This window comes from Spodoptera frugiperda, chromosome 1 (genome assembly GCF_023101765.2).
Source record: "Spodoptera frugiperda isolate SF20-4 chromosome 1, AGI-APGP_CSIRO_Sfru_2.0, whole genome shotgun sequence".
Lineage (NCBI taxonomy): Eukaryota > Metazoa > Arthropoda > Insecta > Lepidoptera > Noctuidae > Spodoptera > Spodoptera frugiperda.
Genome location: NC_064212.1, coordinates 5,031,263 through 5,058,162, shown reverse-complemented (window position 1 = coordinate 5,058,162; position 26,900 = coordinate 5,031,263). Strand labels below are relative to the sequence as shown.

Sequence of the window (26,900 nt, the reverse complement as noted above, 5' to 3'; positions counted from 1 at the left end):
ATCACGAATATTCTCACGAACACGGGAATCCTTATAGGCAATAAATTTCCTCGTCGGGATTCGAAGCCACAAGGTATTTGGGTCACAATTACTCGGAATGTTCAACGGCTATTGTGATTTTATTGTGATGTTCAAACAATTTGTTTGAATGCAATGTCACGCCTTTTATCCCCGAAGGGGTAGGCAGAGATATATACTTATACATTGCAGTGTTATAAGTCCCATGTAATAGGGGGTGAGTCTATTGCGATAATATACTGGGCACAATTGCAGACTCCGACTTCCAGAAAAAGGGCCCAAAAATACTTAGCCCGACCCGGGAATCGAGCCCGAGACTCCTTGTCCATCAGTTGCACTTGAGTCCACTCGACCAACGTGGCAGTCGACAACGGTAACAATTCGTTTGATTTAATAAAAATATCTGTTACTTTTTCCTGATAACGTGAAATTATTAGACTATTATTAGGTACCTATTATATTTTGGGCTATGGCTAACAAGACAACAATCTAATTCTGGATTGCAAATATCTACTTACTTTTTGCCATGAAATAGCAATAAAATGTAGATCTGATATCAAATGCCGAAATTGTTTGACTAAATAATTTCACGTCACCTATCAAAATTCTTGCACTTCAATATGGAAGTTTATTGCTTGCAAAGAGCATAAACTCCTAAGTATGTTTATTTTAGGGCAGGTTAGAGCATAAATATTCAAATTTCTTCCATAATTCGTCTACCTACTAAACTTATCTCTTAACACCTAGGTGTGTTATAAACAAGGATATTATTTGTTACGGTACGAGTTAAGTAATTAGGTACTCCAAAAAGTATACTTATTCAAAGTAAATTAACCCCAAAGTTTGTTACCTACTTACCTCCCTCCCCAATATTCCCGATTCCCCAACAATCCTTAAATTCCTAATCCTAAAAGACCGGCAACGCATTTGTAACGCATCTGGTGTTTTGAGTGTCCATGGGTGGCCATCAGGTGATCCGTCTGCTAGTTTACCGGCTCATACCATAAAAAAGGTGGTACTTACATATAGTTACGGACAAATCACTATCCTATGTAGAATATCTACAAAATCTATATAGGTATTAAACTGGACAGCGCTAAATTAAACCTACCTAACCTACCTGTGTAATGTATACTGCCGTAAACTGATACATAATATTTAAGCTTCGAACACAACGCATGGCCATCCATTGCGCTATGTCTACACAAACACATTCCACGTGCCCATTGAAACTACGTGATGGAACGCTAAGAGATTATGAAATGATGGGATTATGTCTACATTCCCCTGCACATCAAGTTGTCAAATACAATGAAATAGCTCGTTAGATGAATCAACGGTCAATTGACTGGGATTGTGTAATGACAGGTGATCATGTAGCGATTGATATTGTTGTGCATACAATATCTCTAATATAACGAACATAGGTAATGGCCGAAAAGGTAAATTTGGTAAAATGTGCGTCCCTTTATACACTATACTTCTAATTCTAACGTATCATCTATTCGCTATTGATTGAGAGGAAACATGGGAAGTAGTTTTAAGTGTGGGAGAGCCATGCTTCGGCACGAATGGGCCAGCTCGACCGGATGATACCACGGCCTCACAGGAAACCGACGTGAAACAACGCTTGCGTTGTGTGAGTCAGGTTACCGGAGGCTCAATTACCCCCTTCCCAATCTTCCCAAGCGCCGATTGCCCTACAACCCTTAAATTACTACATATTCCATAAAAAAATGGGAAGCGGTTCTTGTCGAGAGTTTTACAGTTACACTTAAAAAGAGTCACATTTCGCTTTCCCTACGTGAGGATAATAAATTGATTCTCAGACAGCATATTGACCACATGCGACATGGAAACAGTTCATAATGCCAATAGAACTTTGCCAGAAAAAAAACAACACTGTGTATTAAACAAATGGTCACCTTTCAAAGAAGACAGTCAACGAAATAATGATCGTAAATCTATATTACCGCATTACTGGTATGACTTTAAATGATGAATATGTCGGTTTATATAATTAGTTTGTATTAGCTTTAAATTCTAAAGAATCGTCCCACTATATCACTTTAATACAACAGAGGCGTAGGCAGGTATTATAAAGCCATAAAAATACTGGTTGGTCCCACATTTGTAGATATTGGAAACCGTTATTCACGACATTGTTAAATTAATCTTTGTTTTTAGATTTCATTGTGATTATTTTTGACGTATCTACACGTTATTGGTTTTTTGTTGATTAGTTGTATCGTAGGTTTAATATTTTAATTCTGTGATACAACGCTTCTCAAGTTGTAGATCTATCTCTCTGTCTTTTAAAGTAAATATGTACAAATAAAAACTTTCGATTAAATAAGATTTTTCAAGTAGGTACACAGTCAGACACTCAATTAAAATAAAACGTATTTTCTTTCTTAAAATACGATCCTTTATTCCACGAAGAACACTCAGACGAAGCACACCCGTAGGTACGTTTGAAATAAAATAAATCAATTATTAATTTCCTATTCCACGAAGCTCGTCTTAATTGTCTTAAGATCATTCATGAATAAGAACTCGCACAGGTATTTAAATAAATCTTATCATTTTACACATTGTTTTTTATCAATAACAAGACTTTTATAAATGCAAAGCAAATCTAGGCAAGTAGTAGAATGTTTTCCAATCTAAGATAAGTATGGTAATTTGTATCTCAAAGATATTCTCTCCTAGCTGTGGCCGCGGCTACAATGTTGCTGATATTTGTCTCGGGAACCTGACTCCCAACAAATGTATTCTCACAGTGTTTATGTAAATGTACGACCACAATACGTAAACAATAAAAATAAACTTTAGATTAGGTACTTTTATATCGAAACAAGGAAAAAATTCAATTATCCACCTAGTGATAATTGTTTTTCTTTTTACTTTATCTAACTCAAAATTTAATTATATTATTCTGATAATAAGCATGTAGCAACTAAAATGTTTTTGTTACAATATTCCAAGACTCACGATCGATGGGTACCGTGAACAACTAAATAATGTATATCTCCAGGGACTTTAAGCCAAGAACAAGTGTACAGGTACATTAGGTACCTACCTAAAGTAAACGTTTAATAATTGTAGAGCCTTAAGTTCCCAGCCCTAGGGGGTTTGAGTACCTGGAAAGAACTCCAAAGTTATCGAAGACACTCGTAGTAATTTTAAAGCTTGTTGAACAAGATGTCGGTGGAGAATCTTTCCCGCCTTGGGCGAAGCGAGAGGGATGTCAGATTCCTACTGACTAAAAACACCCCGTTCCTACTCCTGCTTTTCGAGCCGGTGCCCCGGTAAACCAGCTCGGTAGTCCGGAGCTCCGCATCAGGCATCAGCCCTATTGGGCCCCATCTGTGGTGGTCAAATGGCCCTTTGAGGCGCGCGCAGAACGTACCGTTGCTCATCGTCCACAAAACCGCACAAAGGGTAGGCATGTCATCATAACCATCATCAGCATCATCGGATCTTCTGATGGCAAGCAATCGACGCTGCCTATGGACAAGCAACACCAGAAAAGTTACAAGCGCTTTACCGGCCATTCGAAATAAGTTCGTTATCGTTGTTTTACGCAGGTTTTCTGCAAGACCGTGGGACCATATTATTCGAAAACCTAAACAGAATGATCTCATGAAACTTGAAGCTGTTTGAAGAACACAGTAATAAGAGAACAATGATTAAGTTCGATGCGATAGGATAGTTGATTAATTCGAACACGTTGCAACGAATTGAGCGATCCATAGATAGACACTCAAGCGCGGTACGATGAGATTTTGATTTCCAATTTGCATTGCTCGTGTAACTAGGATTGCTACAATGCTCGATAGTGGCACGTGTTCTTGTATCTACCTTGATTAGCTACGTTTTATAAAATCTAGAAATCTCTATTGAATTGTGGTTCTCAGTGCCACTGCCTGCTGAAACTACGATAGAAGTTGCGGATTCTGTTGTGATCCACCATGGTTGTTCCGGATCTGAGTGTGGTGTATATGAAATGATCTTATGATAAGCGCACCTTTTTTTCCTGTGCCGTCACAGGAAAATATCCTAGTCTGCGGCCACGTCTTTTGTCTTAAAATAATTAATGTAAAGTAAAGTTAGAACATCAATTAGGTACCTGAAAAGTCTAGTAATAAAATGAATATCAGCAAAGAATATTCATTTAAAAAAACTAAAAAGAAAGTAAGTACGTACCTACCCATGTTGGAACTGTTTTCTGAGAATCCTTATAAGGTTAAATGTTTTTTTAAAAAGACAGAGATGAAAGTTAAATGAGACGGTAATAAGATACAGTATAAATCTTTACTTGACATATACAGTACGCGAACATTCTTGAGAACGAAAGGACAGTAAAACCTACGTAAAAGTTGTTTATGAGTGTGGGAGAGCCATGCTTCGACACGAATGGGCCGGCTTGACCGGAGTGATACCACGGCCTCACAGGAAACCGACGCGGCGTGAAACTATTCCCCAATGTCCCTCAAATTCTTAACCCACAAAAGGCTGGCAACATTCTAGTATCTTGAAACAATAAAATAAGTCAATTTGTTAGTACATCAAACTTAGTTAAATTCGGCAGATATATTTACTCTCCATATATTAAATGTTTACCTATCTAGTTGTACACGAGAACAAATATTGCCCTCTGAGGTGATATAAATAATTTTCCACGAACAAGCCCAATTTCATTTTGGGCCAAGTTCAAACAATAAATAAAAAAAATCGTGTAAATTAAATTACAGAATAGAATATTTTGTGTTGTCACAAACAAAGTTACAACAAAGTAGGTATATAAGTACTTACTTGTAATGATTTACTTGAGAAAAAACCTGGCCCTTGGTCCTTCTTTTTGTGGGGGAAAATCATACGATGACTTCTCCCGCCCTGGGTGAGGCGAGAGGGAGTGTCAAACTCACTCCGTTCCTACTACTGCTCTTCGAGAGCTTCGAGACTACCGGTTCTTTCCCCGGTCTTACTTGGTCCTAAAATGTGGTTTTTCCTTTTATTTCTAATTTGATCTCAGATTTTAACTAAGATTCGTCTTTTGGAAATATTTAATTAAGAATTTAATAGAGCGTTCTAAATACTGGTTCGTGTAACTTGAGGTCTTTTGATGTTTTGTAGAATTCTAAGTAGATATGAGAATAGAGTTCCTAACAAAATAAGTTTTAGTGGGTACATCATTATTGCTTTCCAGACGTAGACTATTTAATACTGTTAGCCTTTTTACGCAAATCTAAAACAATATATTATGTAATACATATTTTATACTTAACATTTACATAAAGTAAATAAATAGGTACGTAGTTTGTTAAATGCGATGAAATGGAACCACGATGGGTGCCACTTATCTGATGAAATATTAATCAAGGGAAACATCGAACATCATAATTTTACCTGCTTGAGTGAATATAAATATAACTTGTTAATGTAAGAACAGGGAATGTCAAATGACTGATTCCTTAGTCGTTTATATCCGTAATTGAAGTGCGTGATTACACAGCGCGACAGACAAACAACGTAGCCTAGAGGTAATTGCGCAGTGCGATCGTTAACTTCGTTCCTATTAACGATAACAAATAGGCATAAAATGTAAAATATCGATAATTCACTTAGGTACACGATATTATTGATTTATCGTAACCCGAGGGCAAGGCGGAGTGCAGCCACTCTCCGCGATAACGTGGCCAAAATAACTCCGCGTCGAGCATCTCAAACGTTCCACAGATAACATAACACAGCACGATCGTCTAATATTTTTATTATATACTTAGTGGCCAGTAATACGCCCAATTGAAAGTGCAAAACGGCCGTAAATATAGCAGCACTCGTGTCTAAATGTGGACTGTGCAAGAGATTAGAAGATATTGCGAGATCGTGTCTCGATTACCATGTTCGTTCAGGGTATGAATGCATCCCAATGGTAATTAATGGTCTTATGCATTCTGCTCGGCAGTCAATTAACGTGAAAACGCATTCTAATTTACGTTAATTGTTTAATTATGAGCTGATTGTCATGAGGGACGTGTTGCGAGAGATCCGAGAAGCCATGTATGTAACTGTTGTTTCTACATGCCATTGTTATTGTGCTGTTTGATCCTGTATTGTATAATTTACGTAACAGATTTGTGGTTTATAGGTGTTCACGTGTATTATGTAGTGTGTTATTCCACTCCACAAGTGGCTATGGTTGGCGTTGGCGCCAGACCGTCACAATCTGGTATTTCTGCCGATGCCAATTAATATGAAAATGCGTTTTGATTGATTCCAATCACCCGCGTGAAGGGTGCTTTTAAATATGATTTAGCGTTTGTAATCAAATGTTCAGGGCGAGGCTGCAGCCTGCTGTCAATCGAGTGTTGCAACTACAATTAAGACACAGTGAGAAAGCTAAATCAATAATTATCTACGTAAAGACCTTGTAGGTGGGTCCAGATTACTCCATCAAATTGTCAAGACTTGATGGTTTTATGGACGATCTTATTTATTTGACGGTATTCTATTATATGTATGTATGTAACCTATATATTTTTATTAAGGGGGAAAAATCATCCAATGCCTTCTCCCAAGGCGGTGTCAGACTCTTACTGACTAAAAATCACTCCGTTCCTACTCCTGCTTTTAGAGCCGGAGCCCCGGTAAACCCGCTGGGTAGTCCGCAGCTCCCGATAACCTATAGATAGGGATATGTATTATACAACGATAAAAAGATATGTATCTGTATTTAGGCATACGTTTCTAAGTAGCACAATATTAACTTCAGTCAGTTTTTGGCTCTGTAATATATGCAAAGAAAGTCGATCGAAGTAGAGCCTAGCAACCAGACATAGGAATATTAAATGTTAAAACTTTCTTTCTTTGTTTTTTTAACTAAATTCGTAATTTACTTGTTTCAGAAATTCCGTGACTATGCGGAGAAGTTGGCGAGAGTCGCCAGGGAGGAGGCCAGGCCAGAACAAACACAAGAAACTCCACCGAGTAAATATCTTTATTTTCTTTAGCTTTGTAATTTCCGCTCCTTTGGTCTGAAATTCTTAGTAGCTAGAGAATTCCTATCTAACTCTTTACCTACACACGTTTAACACGGCTCTCTACTGTAGGTACTGATATCCTAACATTATCTTAATTTCTAACACACACATGTAGGTATACATTTCTACTATGTAGTGGGTGCGTTTACAAACATACAATTTTACATACACATAACATCCAGACCAGAAACAACAATTTGTGAACACACAAAGAGTTGTTCCGTGCGGAAATCGAACCCGGGACACGTTGCACGGCACCCAGTTACCCAACCACTGCACTAACCGTGCAGTCAAAATTAAAACAATCAAGTCTTGCCAAACCTAAGAAGGCTTTTTTATTTATTTCTGTTTATATTACTTCTCCACAGACTCTTGGTCCGTGCCCTTCATGTCATACATTATTTTTTACAATAAATCTAATCAATATTTAAAGTATCTACCTATGTTAGACACTACAATTCATTACTCGCCCGCCAACTAAGAGGGCTTCACACCTATGTCGAACTCAGACTCCTGATTGCAATATTAACTTTAACGTTTCTAACACTAGTTAATTGCACTGTCATTTACTTTATTTACAGCATATTTATTTAAATGCTTATATCACTCAGGTTGATCAGAAAACTTAGGGCCACAATTTAACACGGCACTGTGATTAATCAATCAACTTGTCGCATAATAATTATGGAAAATAGGACGTCCAACCATTCGCTTTTAATGGAAATGCCGATGTTTTATACTAAACTTTAGATATTGGCAGATGTGATTGAGTTGTCTTAGTAAATATTAATTTGTTAACAGCATAACTTTCACCAGTCATAATATTATGAATCCCATCTAACGCAACGTCACGCCTTTTATTCCCGAAGGGGTAGGTAAAGGAACACATTACGGCACGTAATGCCGCTAAACAAAGTACACCCACTTTTCACCATTGTGTATGTTATAAGTCCTATGTAATATGGGGCGAGCCTGTTGCCGTATACTGGGCACAATGCCAGACTCCGTATTATTACTGAGACATTTTCGAAAACCCAAAAAAGCCCAGTAATACTTTGCTTGACTCCCTTCTCCGGCAGTAGCACTTGCGACCACCCGACCAACGAGGCCATCCCCATCTAATACTGGGACAAAGAAATCAAAACTTCAAAAACATATCATAATATTACGCTTAAAATTCATACGTTTTCTTTCAACTTTACTCTGGAGAATTCAGTTTATACCAGTTAAAATACCTTTCTATCTATGTACAATGTACATAATACCTTCGAGAAAATACACACAGCAATTTATTCAATAGTAACCTATTTACGCCCCCGTACGTACTCAGGTTTCCAATCTGCTATAAAATTAGCTAGCAAGATTTGTCCCTTACCTACTGACCCACAAATGAAGTTAAATAAAATGTCGTAAATAAAAGTAACATTTATGTGCATAACATGTACTTATACTTATCTATCTATTCTGTGTATGAAGCTAATGGACCCTAGTCGTAAAATAAGACCTTCTACGCCCCTAATCAGTTGTTAGGATGTTTGTCCGCTAAACACGCTGAAACTACTGAACGGATTTTGATGACATTTGGTGTACAGGTAGGGTATAAACTGACTCGGGTGATAGGATACTTTTAATCCTACGGGACCGCAGGCAAAACCGCCGGTAGAAACTAGTTGTCTTCTCATTGATCTCTAACACTTCTATCGGGTGTCCCAAAATTAACGCAAGATTTGAATTTGCCCCCATTTGTGCAGTGAAGTGTTGGCAACCCTGAAAAAAGCTAGCAATTTGACAGCTAACAGTATAGGGTTATTAAAAATGGAGCGTTACACGATAGAACAACGTGTCTTCATTATTAAAGAATATTTTAAAGACATTTCCAGGTCGTGTACTCTCTCGTATCGGTGATCAAAATTGGCCTCTTAGATCGTGTGATTTAACACCATTAGCCTTGATCACCTTCTTTTTATGGGGTTATTTGAAATCACAAGTATGTCAACAAGCCCACAACCACCTGTGCATTAAAGGAGGAGATTCAACGCTGCAGTAACGAAATTCAGCCACATTTATGCAGAATGGTCATGGCAAATTTCAACAAAGCCGTGGAGGCCATTTGTCCGATGTGTTATTCCATATATAACCCTATCCTATGTACTTTACGAGTCAATAAAAATATAACTATCAAAAGACTAAAAACGGCGTTTTCTATTTAATTCAAATCTTGCGTTAATTTTGGGACACCCTATATTTAACTTCTTTACACTGCCGTTCATTCTATAAACAAGAGAAAACATTTAATTAATTTAACTTTATAATTAAAACGGTTACAATTTCCATTGCAAGTAGGTCTTGGGAACATTTCTCGTTAGTTTCTATTGGTCGTGTTCATTTGATCACTTCCAACGGATGGATAGACATATTTGATCCATTAATTCCGGGATCATTGTTCCAGTATACGTATTATGTAGTAATTGGTAGAATATATAGATAGTTATGCGTTTTGCAGATTATTACCTTCAGGAAAATAAATAGGGATTGATGAGGTACCCTTTATTTTGCTATAAACATATTAAGTATCTAAATATTAACTTTCACCAGATCTTTTAATTATACTCTGACTGAGAAAAAACTGACAAGAGACTTAACCCATCTGGTGTTCCACACTATATATAATTTCTCGTTGCGTAAAATTTTACTCAAATCGATCTACTAGTTTTCACACAGCAGAGTAACTAACATCCATACCTGTACAAACATTGCCAAGACATTTTTCAAGGACATAAACATGCTACGTCTTTCTTTTTCAGCGATATATTTCCCGGGCTCTTGTGGCTTGCATTCATGCGGCAAGGAAGCAGCATGCATGCCATACAACAGTACGTCGCACTACTGCCGCTGCACTTCCAACGGGCTGCCCGTCACCCACGACTTCAAATGCCCCAGAAGCACAGGTGATCTTACCATACGTTTATTAATAACTCCCACACTCCACAATGCTTGATTGATCGTAATTTGTTACTCAGAGTTTATTGAACTTTTGTTTTCTTGTTTTGATTTACGAGTTTATGTTTGTGTTTGTAATCGGACAATATTTTGACGGTATCGATCATAATAATTTCAAAGTATCTCATTGGTCAAAATTTGCTCATTATGTATTAATTTATTGCAGTGTCTTGATACATTTATAAGTTAACAAATAAAGTGAACAGTACGGTATTGAAATTTCTCTGAAACTCTAGAACGTATCGATGTATTGAATTCGACTTACTTAACTAATAATATAATACCTATGTGTGTCAGTGAAGGTCTAACAGTAAACTGTGTCTATTAATTCCAGTTCCTGTGACTCTGAAGCCTATATTGAATGTGATCCCTCCGAGGACGTCGAATGCCTCTGACACCAGATACCTGTCGTCAGCGCCCACCGCACAAGTGAGAACATTCATCTTAATTAAAAACCCCTTTTATCGCCTTATCGAGCTGTCCCACAGCGCTGATTGCGAGACTGATTAAAAATATTAGTCTAATGATAAAAGTCTACTGAAACCTGATTAGGTTTATGGAGAGAGAGTAAAGTAAACTCCTATAAAACAGGATCATTTGAATGATAGAAAATTGAAAATATGTGATGATTCTGTCTTGGATCATTATTCGTCAGAGAAAATTGATGTATAATCTGTTTCTGTTGTATCCTATCCTAATAGGGATGATGACGGAGACTGAAAATTAACAATCAATTTAGACCGTCAGTTAGGTAATGTAAAAATATAAAACACGTATTTTTTTATTTTGTCATATAAGATAACATTACCTACTTAGATAAAACCAAAAAAGTTTAGGAGTGGGAGCAAATACGTAATTTCTACGTATATACGTATCTATTAAGCCTCGTCTCCACTAGGAACATTTGTCGACCGATATGACATGTGTCCCCAGAAACATCGGACGATGTCGGACGACATCCACGACATTGTTGAAACTGTTCCTTGTCGCACAGTCAACAAGGACGCGGCGATGACGTCCGACGACGCCCGACATCGTTGTTGCTAGTGGGGTCTTCCAATGTTCCTAGAGGGGACGAGGCTTTAAAAGACGTAAAAACAAAACAAACGAAAGCAAAATAAAAACAGCAACGAAGGTACCTTTATGAATAACAAGCCATGAACTTTATCAATAAAAGTATTGATTTTGAGCAAGCCTACTAAAATGTAGTAGGTAGGTACATGGGATGGAAAATGAAATCAGTGTTTTTCCATAGTTACTGATAAATATTCATGATAGGTCAGCCATGATAAAACCGATGTCACCCAAATTCTGAGAGTACTTTGATTACGTATGAACTTTAATGTTGTTTTTGTCCCTTTTTCGTGTCAACGTAAACAGTAGGTATTTTTAACATGTCTTTAATGAAGAAGCATTTCTTTTGTTTTGTTATTAATTCTGGTTTATTTTCTTATTCATGCATTTGCTTAAATCTTTTAAAGTAAAGGAATCTGCAAATGATTTCCTAATTCCTAACTTTTTGAACCAACCAAGGTACCTTAATATATTTTAATTTTATGGAATAAGCCGGTAAATAATGTACTCTGTGCCGGTAAACGAGCAGACGGATCACCTGATGGTAAGCAATCGCTGTCGCCCATGGATACCCGAAACACCAGAGGCGTTACAAATGCGTTGCCAGCCTTTTGAGGGTTAGGAATTTAAGGGTTGTTGGGGAATCAGGGCTTGGGAAGATTGGGAAGGGAGGTAATTGCGCATCCAAATGCGCAAATTTTATTGAAAAGAGTAAAGTTAAGCTTGTAAACTAAACTTTATGTTTTTGCTTCAGATATCCAAATCGTCAAGCAGTGGAGAAATATTCGCGGAATCTACGACTGGGAACGGCTCACTAATAGATACGGGTATGAGTGCCGGCGTGGGCACTTTAATAGCCGTCACAGTTTCGGGGGCCGTTACTTTAATACTACTGGTCTCTATTATCCTACTGTACCTCAAAAAGAGAATGTGTCGGGTCGATGGCAAAACACAACCTGTGAGTACAAATCATTATAAGAGTAAAACATCCTATCAGCTTGAATGATTTATGGCCTTTAATTTGCAACCGCACACCTCGCATGATCACTATTGTATACATAATCTAATATTCAATCATCTGTTGGAGGATGTCGCTTACTGATTGCTTGTTTCTCCTAATTTCCTGTTGCACACAATATTGGAAATGAATGCAAGAAAAGAATGTATAAGCTTGGTTTTTTATAGCGTGTGCGACCGGGAGAGCCTCTGCTTGCTGAAAGGTATATAACGAACCCTCAGTATGGAGTCTACGGAGCTGGCAACGTTCCGGTACCAGGCACTCCAGGAGTTATGGACACTGATGATACCAACAAGTCCCAGGTCCAGCTTCTAGACAGAAACGCCCTCACATTCCTTGAAGAGGTTGGTGAAGGATGCTTTGGCAAAGTCCATAAAGGTAGGTTTCATCGGTGCATTCATTCTACAAATCCATTAGTGTTATGTTCAGTCTTCAACAAGTTAATTGTTACAGGACTTCTCAGAACTACCGCTGATGAACAAGTAGTAGCCATTAAGGTGCTGAAGGAAAGTGCAGGTCGCAATGCTGAAGAAGACTTTGTGCGGGAAGTCTCCATAATGTCTGCGTTCAGGCATCCCAACATTCTTGCTCTTGTTGGAGTTGTATACAGAGGTAGCGTATCTTTGATTTACAATTTTTAATGATTCTGGGAAATATTTAGTGTTATTTAATTTGCTTAAACTTAATTTTCAGATGACATCAACGCGAGCCCCTGGATGGTTTTCGAATACATGGAGTGGGGTGACCTGGCCGGCGTTCTTAGAGGCTCCCGCGGAGGAGGCAGGCCGGGGCCAATACTGGATGAACATGCTTTACTACATGTAGCGCTGCAGATAGCACGAGGCATGCAGTACCTCGCTTCACGAAGATTCGTCCATCGAGATCTAGCAGCGAGGAATTGTCTTGTTGGTGCAAACCTCACAGTGAAAATAGCAGACTTTGGCATGTCACGAGATGTCTACACGTGTGACTACTACAAAATGGGCGGCGAGCGACCCATGCCCGTACGATGGATGTCACCGGAGAGTATTGTGTACGCTCGGTTCACGCACGAGTCCGACGTGTGGTCGTATGGCGTAGTGCTGTGGGAGATATACAGCAGAGGCAAACAACCTTTCTATGGACAAAACAACGACGGCGCTACCAAGTTAATTTTAAGAGGTATAGTGCTAGTGCCCCCCGAGGACTGCCCCCGCTTCGCTGGTGACTTAATGCGCGCATGTTGGAAGGCTGACCCTCGAGATAGAATAGGTTTCGATGAAATATGTAGAAAATTAGAGGATGCAGCGGCTGGTGGCCAGGCAATGCAGGTGCGACTTCCACGACCTCCGCCTCCACCACAAGACTCCACAGGGTACTTGATCCCGAAGGAGCAGCTGCCGGTAGACTACCTGAAGCTGTCGCTGCCGACGCCCGAGGACCACGCCGAGATGGAGGCCGCGTTCGAGTCGAGCGAGGACGAGGACGAGGACGAGGAGTACACCTGACAGCCGGCGCGGCGGCCGGCCTCGCAGTACGTGGCGCGCTCCTCGCCCTCGGCTCTCTCCTGCACATTCCGTACACAGACTAGCGACTTCCCACAGTTTCAGTGTTAGCTTCGAGTGGTTGACACGTTGGAAGTGACTTCGATGAAGTCGGGAATGTAACTTCGATAGAGTCAAATACTCAATTACCTACCTAAGTGTGATATTTTTCATAATAATAATACTACTGTACATCTACGGACTTTCACTTGCTATGGACTATAGAGGTTGATTGTACGTCTCTATGATATTTAAATTGTGTTGTGTATTTAATGGATATGTTAGTTAGTAAGTTAATAAATCTGTGTGCCATATGCCAAAAATAAAAGTACGTACCTAATTGTAAGACGATAGAACAATTTATGTCTACCATAATAATTTTATGTATTTAATAAACTATCTAAGAACTTGTCTACTTTTGTATTGATAGATTTTTTATGAGAAATCTTTCACCTATCCTACATATAGGAAACAAATGTTTTATTGCTAAAATGTACCTTATGTAAGTAGGTGTTGACTGTTGACTGAAATTTGTATCTGTTGATAAAATGTAGCTAGGTGTGTTTACAACGATCTTTATAATAAAATTAAGCATTTAGTAATACATACTTTGTAGTTAGACATTTATCCTAGTCCTAGACTATGTTTTTACAGTTTGTGAATATTTGAGTGTCAGTTCAAGTTTTAGAGATACAATATTTAAAATAACTGTTTTACAATCGGTTTCATTATTAAATATACAGTTATACTAAATAATTCCCACAGAGCCGTATTATCCCTAAAACGCGCGGCTCGAAATGTGCGTGCCCAACTACCCAAAGAGTGATGGTGGTGCCAAAAAGAAATTAAGGGTGTCACAATATTATTAAGGTCCGTTAGTACCTTCTTAAAGTACATAACTACATACCTACTACAGATGTTCAATGACAATCAAATTATTTTTGGAGTTGTAAAGGTACCTACATCATCGTAAAAAGAAACAGAAACCCGCGGCAGGACGATTTGCCCTTAATATGACTATCGAAATATAGAGTTAAATATCATTATTGAAGGAAAATTGAGTTATTATGTGGTTAATATTATACTTTACTTAATCATTCAGCCGTGGGAAAATAAATTATTGTCAATTTTTGTATTTATTTAATTAAAAAAAGAACAAGAACGTGTAAAAATTAATACTTAGGTAACCTTTAAAACAATTAATTTTTCAAAATTTACAAAATAATTACATAGTACCTATTCTATGCTGGATACAAGATAAATGATAAAAGATGTATAAAAATAAAGTGTTATCACAAAGACTGTCTGTTTGTTTTTTTTATACCCATCCCAACCCAACTTTAGAGCTATTACAGAACAGTTTTGCCCACTGCTCGACCCCCTACTGATTGTAGCGTGATGTTTTATGGCATATTGCCTTCCTCGATAAATTGACTACCCCACAAAAAAAGTTTTATTGAAGAATACAAACAAACTCTTTAGCTTTGTACCTAATTAAATATTACTCTTTACTGCAAAAACTCCTGCACAGATTGAAATTAAATAGAATATAGTCTGGGTATATAAAAAAAATATTATGCCACTTTTTAACTTGATACGTCGGCGTCAGTGAAGTCGCTAAGTTACATATGTAAAGTTGTATTGTATGTATTCGGTTAAATTTGGTTTAATGACCTAAAATTTAAATTCAAATTCAAAATCTCTTTTTGCTCTAATCCAATGTTAATCTGAATTTCCCCTAAACATATATACTATTTGTTCTGAATGAATGAAAAGGGACCAAAAATAAGAATTAACTTCAGTCAGAAGTAAGAAATTAAGTACATTATAATTGATAAATGAGTTAGTAGTAGTAGTTTAATATAACTAAAAACAGTTTTAATAGATGCCTAACTTACTACAAAATCCGATATTTTATTTAAAATAATTTAATATTACAGTGTTAGCTATTGAAATATATTGTAATGTTGTATAATCTGTAGTCAATAAAGTGGTCACACATTCAGAATGTCATAAATGTCATTTAGTCATTGTGTATACCTAATGTCAAAAAGTTGTGTTGTGTTGGTCGAAAACATTGCATTTCTAACAAAATTATCAAAACAAAACAAATATATAACTGGATATGATAATATTAAATAAAGAAAATGGTATCAAAACATTGGTCTCCTCTACAAAAAGCTTTGATTGGTGAAGTAAAAAGATATTATCCCCCTGTATATGGTAAAGCACTTCATAAGCCAACTGCAAATCCTATCTGTAACTGGAAAGCAATTGCTGTCAATTTGGGTTCAACAAGTAAGTTTGTTCACTATGTTCACAGTTCACTTCTAACGCGGTCAATATTGACCGACGGCAACAGCTACAAAATTATAATTTTATTATAATCTGTCCTAACTACATCTACTTATTTCCTTCCTAACTTAGTCCATGACTGCCACATTGGTCTAGTGGTCGCAAATGCGTCTGCCGGACAAGGGATCTCGGGTTCGATTCCCGGGTCGGGCATTATTGGGCTTTTTTCGGTTTTTCGAAATATTTTTCAGCAGTAGCACGGAATCTAAATTGTGGCCGTTATATGGCAATAGGCTCACCCCCTATTACATGGGACTTATAACACAAATGGTGAGTCTCATTATTATTAGTGTGGCTTGATGGTTGAGTGAATAAATAGGATTAACTTTATGGGCCAGAGATAATCATTATAAATGATAAATGATATTTATTTTTACAAGTTGGTTATAAGATAACACTTTTACGCATCAATCTTAGAAATAGCTACATGAGGCTGACATTTCCTATCCAACTATTCTGAGAAGAAATGCCAAAACAAACTCAGAGGTCGTAGTCTCTTTAAAGTCCAGAAATGTTAAATAATTGATTATGTTGCTTACATATACTTTTATTTGTTTTCCAGCAGACAGATGCAGGACAGAGTGGTCTAGGATAAAGAATAAATATGTGAAGTTATACATTTTAATACAATCTGGGAGACTAAAGGAACATGATAATAAGTCATTATACCCATGTTTTATACAAAAATATTTGGATGGGTCACTTAAATTTTTAGACAATTATTATTCGAATGTAAAAGATTGTCATCTGCCTGAATCTGTAAATAAGTGGGGTGATAGCATACTTGATAAAATTAAACAAAGAAATGTTGCATCCTCACAAAGAAAACTAAAAAAAAGTAAATTAATTACACATGATCAAGTTAAAGAGATATTACTGTCTCGTGATCTAAAGACAGAATTAAATATTGAAGATGAAGATATTCACAACTTACAGAAAACGATCCAAAATCTGATAAACTACAAGTTAAGTGAAGTAATCAATGGAAATCCTAGTGCACTTAATGACAAACTTGGTGAAAACAAGAAGATGACAAATTCTGGTACTGTTGTAACAATTGATTCTGATTCAGATGAAAATATTGAAGACACAACAGAAAATATCCACCATGAATTCACAACAATAGATGAATTAACAGAAAAAAATGTTGAAGATGTGACTACAAATAAAAGTATAGAAGTTGAAAGCACAATAAACAAAGGTAATGTATGGGAAGGAACAATCCAAAACCTGATAAATTACAAATTATGTAAAGTTATCAGTGACAATTCTAATTCACATGATGTCAGTAAAAATGACATAAACATAACAAATTCACATGGTACTGATATAACGATAAATTCTAAATCGGAAGAAAACAATAAGGTTATGACAGAAAATGTAAGCGCAATTAAAAACTATGCTGATAGGAAAACAAATAGCATCTTAGCAAAAATAGTACTTAATGAAGTGATGCTAAAAGACAATACTATGGAAGAAAATATTAAGGATACTCAAACATATGAAAGTATGGGACTTTCAGATGATGATTATGAAGACAATATACCATTACATAAATTAAAGAACCTCAAGAATTTACATAGTGAAGTTATACTTAAAGATGACATTAAGGAAGAACCCATTAAAGATGCTACAGATGTAACTATGGAAGTTGAAAGCGAAAAAAGGAAAGAGAAAACTATAAACTTACACAGTGAAATTGTACTGCCAGATGATATTAAGGAAGAAATGATTGAAGAAAAAACACAAGAAGATGATGTATTGGAAGAAAATAGAATATTAGAAAATAAGAAGAAAGCCACTATGAATGTGTCTATGGAGGTTGAAAGCACAATAAATAAAGATGATGTATTGGAAAAAAATAGAATATTAGAAAATAAGAAGAAAGCTAAGAAATTATTACATAGCTTAATTGTTCTGAATGATGGTCTAAAGGAAGAAAATATTATAGTTAATAGTATAAACGAAAGAATGGAGGATGAAAGCACAATAGATGATTCCTGTAAAGAGTATATGGTGTCAGAAACTTCAAATCTGTTTAATAATGTAATGGAAAATACTGAAGAATTAAATGATGAAAAGGTTAAAAAATTCTTCGAAGATCTTGGTGACACTATGAGTTTATTCCTGTCTTCTGAAAAACAAGAAGAGTTAAAATCAAGAATAAATGAAGTGATAAAATTAAGGTTTTTCATAAACCGCATGAAATAATTTAGGTATGTTGTGCAATTGCAATGCATAAACAATTGATAAATGGTGCCTTATAGCAGACCATGTTAAATAGCTAAAAAGATGTTTAAAGTGATTACTGGAACACTTCTTAATTATTCGTCTCCACTAAATAAGAAATAAATGCAAAGGTGTGTAACTCAAAAATTTTTCAAAATAGAAAAAAATATTATCTGGCAGTAACATTAGCCAGTGTATAACTACTTAAATTTATTAAAGACTACTGAGAATTTCTTAAATTAAAAATATAAAATTTATATTCTGAAACTCTGAAACTGATAGTTTCGAAAATAAAACTAGATAAAAAAAGCATCTGTTCTGATAATATTGCTGGTTTTCAATCCTGAAGACAGTGCTACTTACACATTGAGGTGATTTAGCTTATGTCATAGTTTTCATCAAAATCTGATCAAAAATCCAACAGTACTTATAAAATTTCTCATAAAAGATATCAAAGAAATTGTTTTATGAATAATATTTTAGAATTTATGTTACATAAAATATGTTCATGTGTCATAAAACTAAATTGTCTTTTTTTGTTGCAGGAAGAATTAAATGTGACTTCATATCCAAATTAGAGATTTCTCAATTCTCATATTATGCATCCATAGTCTGCTAAACGAAGCAGGTCAATATTGGTCGTAATGCTGCAAAGAAACTACCAAAGCTCATTGGGATTTTGTTAACTGTTGATTTATTTGTTGATTATACTCAACTCATGGAAGAGAAAGTGTGTTGTGTTCTGTTTAATATTCATTTTTATTAAAGACAAAATATTACTTACATTCACATTATTTTATTTTTAATAATTGATTCACCTTGGTCCGTGTCATGCAATCGACATGAGAAAGCACATGGGACGAGTTTGCTTCTTCTGTGAACAAATTATATTGACAAAGGAAGCGGCTGAAAGGGAGAGGAAGGCGTCAAGTCCCCCCCCCCCCCCGTAGTAGCAGTGCTGACCTTCGTAGAACAGGCTTGCGGGAGTCAGGCGTGCGCTGTATACCTAATTGAGAATAGGCGCTAGTGTAGTGTTCAACGCGCGCCACTCGAGGAAGGGAATCAGCCTCTCAAGGCCGCTAACGTGGCGGGACCTGCCGAAAACAGCGGTAGGTCGAGGCCTGTCGTGTACGGTGATAACTCTGGCTACGGTTACAAGTAATGGAGGAATACCGATGGTTTTCGACAGTATGAGTAAGGCACATCGTCCACACGACTATGGAAGCCCACGAGAATTCCATCGCGATAAGGAACAATATCGCATCTTTGATATTAATAGTACGATTCTATGCTTATGAATATCCTGGCTGACAGGCAATAAGTATACAGATTTATACTATATCTACAAAATTTTAGGTTGCTTACAAACCGTAAATTAAATTCCCTACAAAGGATGTTCATAACTCAACGGTGGAGTTTACAAATTCAAATTCCCGCTTTCTCGCTCAGGTTTCAGTTTCAACCGTAAGGCTAATAATTGAAAGTCATTTCAAGTGAGTAAGTGAGAGTATTTACTCGCACTCTTATAACTCTTAGATTGCTTTCTCGATGTCAGAATTTACAAGTAATTCATAACATCTCGGAAATCATGTTCATTTCGATTTTCACAAACATTTATTTGGCTCCACACTGCACATGTTGCGGTTGAGCGACCGACCATTTGCTACGTCGTTTATCGCAAACCGAAGCAAAGTTGAAGGAATAGGATAAGGGATAAAAAGCACAGAATATATATTTTTTCCGAAGCCACATTAACATAATATTGACTTGCCGTGTTGGCAACACCGATCGACTGTCGGCGGTTGTCATACTGTCACTTTTGTTCGTATTTCGGTGTGTCGCTTCTTCCTTCTTCGTTCGTATTGCGGTTTTCGGCATTTTGTAAATGAAAAATGATTGATTTTTCAAAAAATATATATACGCGTGGTACTCAAAGTGTATACGTGTGATTGTTTTTAGATATTGTGTGTTTTAACTTTATCCACCATGCCTCCAGTGAATTCTAAGGTGAAAAAGAACGGCGCAGAATATGAGGTAAATAATACAAGTAACATGCATTGTAAGGAATATTTTCAGTTGGTAGTGGAATGTATATAAGTAAAACAAAATTAGCCGAGTGCTAGTCAATAAAAAAGCGCTTTAAATTTTCTCATACATAGGTCTATTGGTTCTGATTGGAAAATCGTCTTTACTTTCTATTTGCATTAGAAATTTCTAATTACATGAAAGTACATTATTCTATTCCATGCTAATGTTGTTTATGTGCCATCAGTGATATACTTGCAGCATAGTCATTATTAATTAAAGATTTAATTGGTAAATGCTGAATATAGGCAATCTATATAATTTATTACCTTGTCTGGCTGTCTTGCATGCAATATTTACATAACATTTACCGCCGGATATTGTAAACATCGAAGGTACGACATTGAGTTCATATAATATTTAATAAAACGCTATAAATGGTTTGCAATCAACTGACGTTTTATAATAAACAATATACAAGGAGTTTACTTATCACATATAAGGAGTTTAACAATTGATAGGTCTACATACATATATTATTTTGTTACATATATTTAACACCCTGACCTAACAAAATAATCTAAATTCTCTCTAAAACAATATTATAATCTGTTTTAAAAAACATAATATTATTTAACAAAACTCTGGTAAAACTGGTGAAAAAATCTCATTAACTGGGTAAATCCCTTAGCCACAAGCCTGACTCTATAATGTACTTCACCTTCACAAAAGATAGCCCTTGATATTTTCACAATATCCAACTAGGAACTTCTTCTTCGCTTTCTTATCTCATTTTTTGTTTTTCTTTTTTACTTGGACCATAACTGGACTGCCAAATATTTGCAACTTTGGCTTTCTGCCCGTCCATAATTCATAAAGAGTTGTATTCTCTTTAATACCTGCTGTTGACTGTGTTTACAGGCTCTGCCCATAGACATTTCTCAAACTGAGCATCGAATAGGAAACAACGAGTTTTCTCAACTCAATCTGTTGTACCTTTCACTTACTCCATATTGCTCTGGTGTATAACTGTTTCTTTCTGATGAACTATACCACATTTCCTCAAATAATTTTCCATCTCAGAAAATAAGCTGTGTACATCCTGCTAAAGTCATCTATAAACAATAGGTAATATCTGGCTTTACCTAGTGACATTTGCTTACACTTTGAGGGAATGGTAACCTAGTTTGTTTCCTTTCGCAACAAACTGTGCAACTGGCTTTGTTAGAGCCGCACTTCTCATCAAAACTCACACCGAAACGTCTATGCCAAGTATTATTCAATACTTTTACTGCAGCTGTCAACACTTGCTCACTCTTCACAGTCTTAATCTGTATGAGTCTCCTGAGCATTCAACAATCTCCTTAATCTTGAATTGATAACAAACATTCTGACAAAAAATTCTTGTTGGAAACCATATGAGTACTTGCGCCGAAATTGTTGTTGTATCACTATGGCTACTACCAGCGCTACCAACACCACCACTGACAGTGCTCGTCAACGAATTTTCGGTTTCCGTTTCCGCTGCTACCGCCATACTGTGATTGATACTGTGATTGAATTCTGTAGCCGCCGCCATATTTATGATATATTTTTCAGCGATGAATGCACCTTCCGACTTAACTGCAAAACTCATATCCAACACTTTTGTCTTTATAGCGTCCTGAACCACGGATGCCTCACAAACTTCTCCGGTAATCCAACTAACATGAGCGATCCCATCCACTTGTCGTTAATTTCAAAACCAGTTCTTTTCAGTTTCTGTGCCGTTTCAAATAGCTGGCTAACATAGCTGGTCTTTAAAATGTCGACTAATTACTTGGTAAACATACCGAAGTTAAAAGTTCGTGAAAATATAATTTTATTTCGTATCTGGGCCCATAACCTAATAAAACGCTATAAATGGTTTGCAATCAACTGACGTTTTATAATAAACAATATACAAGGAGTTTACTTATCACATATAAGGAGTTTAACAATTGTTGCATATATTTAACAATATTAACTAAACATATTAGTTAGAATGCCATTTAATTTTTTATCTGTAGATTCTTATAAGTACAGTTGAGAATGTTACCATTGTTTATACATAACAGTAAACAATTTACAATTAAAAATTAATTATAGTTCATAGTTCAGTATAGAGCAGTCTCATAAATTTCGGTCATTTGGATGTCTACATTAATTTTAAACTGTTTATTTAGGTAAGAATTTACAAATTCTATAATGCAACAGGTTTGCAAACTATTTAATTGAAAGCTCTATACAACATTTCTAGTTAAGTTTCCTTTAATATTTTTTTAACTAGTACTTAAAGTAAGTAAGTATTTTTCATATGAAATGTGTCAATAAACTAATAATAGTAATATATCAGCAGTAGCTAAGACTGACCAAAAATTACTATTTCTTTAACTTCTAAAACAGTTTGTAAGTGACCAAAGACCTCTTCTTACACACAGAAGGTTTGAGCATTAATCACCATGCTTGAAGGTTTGAGCATTAATCACTGCATCAGTTTGGGTTTCCTCATGATGTTTTGCTTCGCTATTCCTCTCTGGTGTCTATGTAATTTAGTAATTATCAAATTACTATTTACTAGGTGTTGATAATAATAAATTGTTTCAGAATATCATTGCCAAAAAGTGTACAGCACTGGATTTTGAGCAGTACATCCAAGACAATAAGACCCTTCTCTTGAATGATCCTCTCCGCGATATACTGCTGTACCCAACTGATGATGTTTCTGTAAGTTGTGTATAAATCATGTTTATTTAACCTTTTGTGTGCTGGAACACGGGTCCACATGAGACACCATGTGTTTTCTATTGTTGTCATATATACTGGCATATGAGAGTTTAATATTTCTCTAATTGAAGGTGTATCTTTCATTTAAAATTAGTGCTTATTTTTTATTGTAGTTTGAAAATGGTAAAATCCCACATAGTAGTTATATTGATATATTAATAACTGTTTAGAAAAGTATCTTGCAAACATTTTATTTTATCATCTACAATCATGCAGAGATGTCTACAACATCTATTATTTAATCTCTGTTATCTTAGTCATTTATTATTATTTTTAATGTGTATTGTTTTTAACATAATATGCACAAAAGTATATATTTACAGCAATAAGAATCATTAATCATAGAAGAATCAATAATCATCAATTAGTACAACTATCTATATGAATATTATAGGAATTCCCTTTACAATAGTGTTGTTTAACTAGGTACTAGAATACCATTTTGTGTAACAAATTCTTGGAATGTTGTAGACTCAGCAATTAGCACTTACTTAGGTCATTAATTTTACGAACAATATTAATTTTGCAAAACCTTTCCACTTATTCTGCTTCCAAAAAGCCTTATCTTTAATAGTAATAAGGTACCTAAATAATTGGTACTCCTTTCGAGTGCGTCCTTTAGCAGGTATTATGTAGTATGGATTGTTTAATTGTCATGAAAATATAAGAGATAAATATATTAAAACATACTTACATATTTATGGTGTCTTGTAAAAAAAAATAAGTCGTAAATACCCAATTCTCGAGATACCGGCTACAGACTTGTTAAATAACTCCTCGGTGTTTATATAGGCTGTGCAGATTGCTTGCTATTGAGTGATAATGTGACATAAAAATGGTTATGGAGAAATAATTATGTTTTCGTATGTTTATCCATTTTTGCATTTCAGAGTGTTGTTCTGCCGCGTCGTTGGAGGACCGTCACGACCGCCGTGCCTGACGTGAGGACAGCAGCCTCTTGCCCTCTCCTCACAAGGCAGGCACTCCTCAGCTATGCCTCCAGTTGGAATCTCATACATTACAAGTTTAGTAACTATTCAGGCAGCTACCTCAATTTACCGCGGTAAGTTTTATATTTCACTAGCTGCTTCCGCGCGGTTTCACCCGCATATGCTTGGCTCCTATTGGTCATAGTTGTGATGTTTTATAGCCTATAGCCTTCCTCGATAAATGCACTATTCAACACAAAAAGAATTATTCAAATCGGACCAGTAGTTCTGGAGATTAGCGCGTTCAAACAAACAAACAAACAAACTCTTCAGCTTTATAATATTAGTATAGATTTAGTTTAAAGCTTAACAAACTAAAGTGGCAATAAACTGGGATTTTTTTAAATGATTTAAATGTAAATCGAAATATTTCGTGGATCTGAGGTCATACATAAATAATTATGTCTTGATGCAGTTTTACTACAATAATAACAATAAGGATAAGGAAATAGTTATTTACTCAATGTGTGGTACATATGCACATTTGTCATCAAGCTCTTAGCTAAACACTACCCAACTAAATATAAAATTCATATAGATAACATTATTCAAGTCCAATATGTTAAATAATAATATTAACATCACATAAATATATTATGCAAAAAATTGTTTTCACTATTTTAAATTCCAATATTAGAAAACAATTTTGCATCCTGGCTGCATCATAAAAACGGTATTAATTATTCATGGCAAACACTTCATTAGAATAATAATATTGTTGAAAAATGCATTCATTATCATTATCATTGGTCGATCTGGTACAAATGAAAGCTGATTGCATGTGATGTGTTAAAATGTAACAAACAGTGTGGTACTCATTAGTGATGATAATTAACATACTTTACATGGCAATGAACACTGCGTGGCCAACAAAAACTTACGTGCTCCACTCCCAAGGCCAGAGCATTATGCCCATATCTGATGCATGAGTCACATCCTATGATTGCACAACATAGGATGAAAGGATTTGATACCAAATATACCATTTTAATAAGCCTGATTTTAGTATGATAATGAGCAGCCGCGACAGACACTTTCGCTGATTTTGATTATATCGTGCATCTTCAAATTAATTAAATTAAACTGTATTATTAATATCAAAGGCCACATTTTTGAAAGCACGTTCATGTTTTATTGATGTTCACGATTAAGTCGTAATCGTATCATACATTCGGGTTATTGAATGATATCATAAAAGGCACGGCAGGGAAGTACCAAATACATTTCAAAGAAACATTTACAAGTACTTTACAATGCATGAGTAAATCAAATATTACTTGGTACCGTTATCAGGTCCATTAACGCTATCGTTCTTTACACAGGCCCATTGAAAGTAAATTTCCGGAGGAGGTATACGATATAGATGCCGAAACTGAGAGTGACAATGAGGGTCAGGCGGCTAAATTGGACCTTGGTACGAAAGAGGGACATCTGCTCAAGGGACCTGAAATCGGCTCAGATAGAATATTCAGTAACCTTGCTTCAAAGTCATTTAAGAAACGTTATTGCTCAATGCTTAGAGAGGCCGATGGCACGTATATACTTGAGGTGTATAAGGATGAGAAGAAAACGGATACGAAGCTGACTATCGTTATGGATTTTTGCTCTGATGTCGTCAGGGTAAGACTTCTGTTATCTATCGGCATTTGAAAATCAACTTTGCTGTCGTAGTTATAAGTTATCTTATTGAAAATTATGTTATACCTAACAGATTACAAAAGAGATACTAGAATTGGCCGGTTTTCGCAATAAATGTTGCCTTTAACATGCATGTTCTATTTCAACAGAATCCTAAAAAGGGACGGTTTTGTTTCGAATTGCGCATGTCCGGCGGTAAAGGCTATACATTTGCAGCTGAGAATGAGGAAGACGTAAACGATTGGATCAATGCTTTTAAAGCAGCCTTGAAGAAGAACCAGGATTGCCAAGAAACTCACCAAAGTGATGAAGCTTTGGACAAAGGTAGGAGAATAAGAGTTAAGCAAACACGTAACATATTCTGCAAACTTTACAGGAAGTTATTAGGTATAATATTTGGTGTTGGTTGTTTAGATGCGGACGTATCTCTAACAGCGGAACCTCCTCCTCCTACATACGGCACCCTCAAGGGCCTGGAGCACAGCATGAACCCGCTACTGATGCGGTATTCCCGCGAGACAGACATGTCTATAGCGGCCGCGCGCAACGAGTGCCGGTACAACATCTTCAGCATGCCGTACAAACGCGCGCCCTCGCCTGAACCTCAGCTCGAACCATTCAAGTACGTGCACCAATTATTATTTCCTCAATTTCTTGCCAGTGTATAGTCAGTGAAAGCAACTTTGCGCATACCTCAATTTTATGTCACCTTTTTGCACGACAATAAAACTATTTCAACTAAAAATTGTTCCTACCATAAAAAGTGTATCTAGCTTTTTCTAACACAGATAACTGTCACGAACATTCTTGTTTTCACGATTTGGGTTGAACGGCATTTTATTGTTTCAGAGAACACTTTGGCCAAAGAATTTTGCTCAAATGCGAAAGCTTAAAGTTTAGGTTGCAAGCGCCGATAGACGGCGATAAAGAACTGTTGTGTCAAGTAGAACCTTATTACACGTACTTAGCGCTGTACGACGCGAGGAGTGGGAAGAAACTCTCGGAGAACTTCCACTTCGACCTGAACCACGATGCCGTGAAAGATCTAGTCAAGGATACCGAGGATACGAAGTCATTAGTTGAGAATTTTAGTTACGATGTTAAGTTAGACGTTAATCAGATACCGGAAGAGTGGTTTAGATCGAAGAAACAGGTATTTATTAGCATTCATTTGCATATG

General features: G+C 36.2%; 2 protein-coding genes and 1 non-coding gene across 5 annotated transcripts in view; all 3 read left to right on the top strand.

Moving 5' to 3' along the window:
• LOC118273413 (tyrosine-protein kinase transmembrane receptor Ror) overlaps positions 1–14,983 on the top strand; it is a 41,242-nt gene extending 26,259 nt beyond the window's left edge. The window contains exons 2-8 of one of the 2 annotated variants that reach the window (XM_050703812.1): positions 6,930–7,011; positions 9,869–10,012; positions 10,399–10,493; positions 11,893–12,096; positions 12,378–12,534; positions 12,610–12,768; positions 12,850–14,983. In XM_050703812.1, coding sequence (XP_050559769.1) covers positions 6,930–7,011; positions 9,869–10,012; positions 10,399–10,493; positions 11,893–12,096; positions 12,378–12,534; positions 12,610–12,768; positions 12,850–13,643 — 1,635 coding nt within the window. In that variant the 3' untranslated portion in view covers positions 13,644–14,983. Of the gene's footprint in view, positions 1–6,929; positions 7,012–9,868; positions 10,013–10,398; positions 10,494–11,892; positions 12,097–12,323; positions 12,535–12,609; positions 12,769–12,849 lie in introns of both variants that reach the window. The other variant, XM_050703769.1, reaches the window with a different exon arrangement.
• Positions 14,984–17,822: 2,839 nt separating this feature from the next.
• On the top strand, positions 17,823–19,048 carry LOC118273586 (uncharacterized). Its single transcript, XR_004783423.2, has 2 exons — positions 17,823–18,394; positions 18,809–19,048. It is a non-coding gene; the product is annotated as an uncharacterized LOC118273586 (transcript).
• Positions 19,049–20,060: 1,012 nt separating this feature from the next.
• Positions 20,061–26,900, top strand: part of LOC118272980 (dedicator of cytokinesis protein 9) — a 49,808-nt gene continuing 42,968 nt past the window's right edge. For both annotated transcript variants that reach the window (XM_035589703.2, XM_035589702.2), the window contains exons 1-7: positions 20,061–20,297; positions 22,914–23,033; positions 23,984–24,156; positions 25,405–25,702; positions 25,870–26,044; positions 26,135–26,342; positions 26,570–26,873. In XM_035589703.2, the coding sequence (XP_035445596.2) occupies positions 20,250–20,297; positions 22,914–23,033; positions 23,984–24,156; positions 25,405–25,702; positions 25,870–26,044; positions 26,135–26,342; positions 26,570–26,873 (1,326 nt within the window). In that variant the 5' untranslated portion in view covers positions 20,061–20,249. The remainder of the gene's footprint in view (positions 20,298–22,913; positions 23,034–23,983; positions 24,157–25,404; positions 25,703–25,869; positions 26,045–26,134; positions 26,343–26,569; positions 26,874–26,900) is intronic.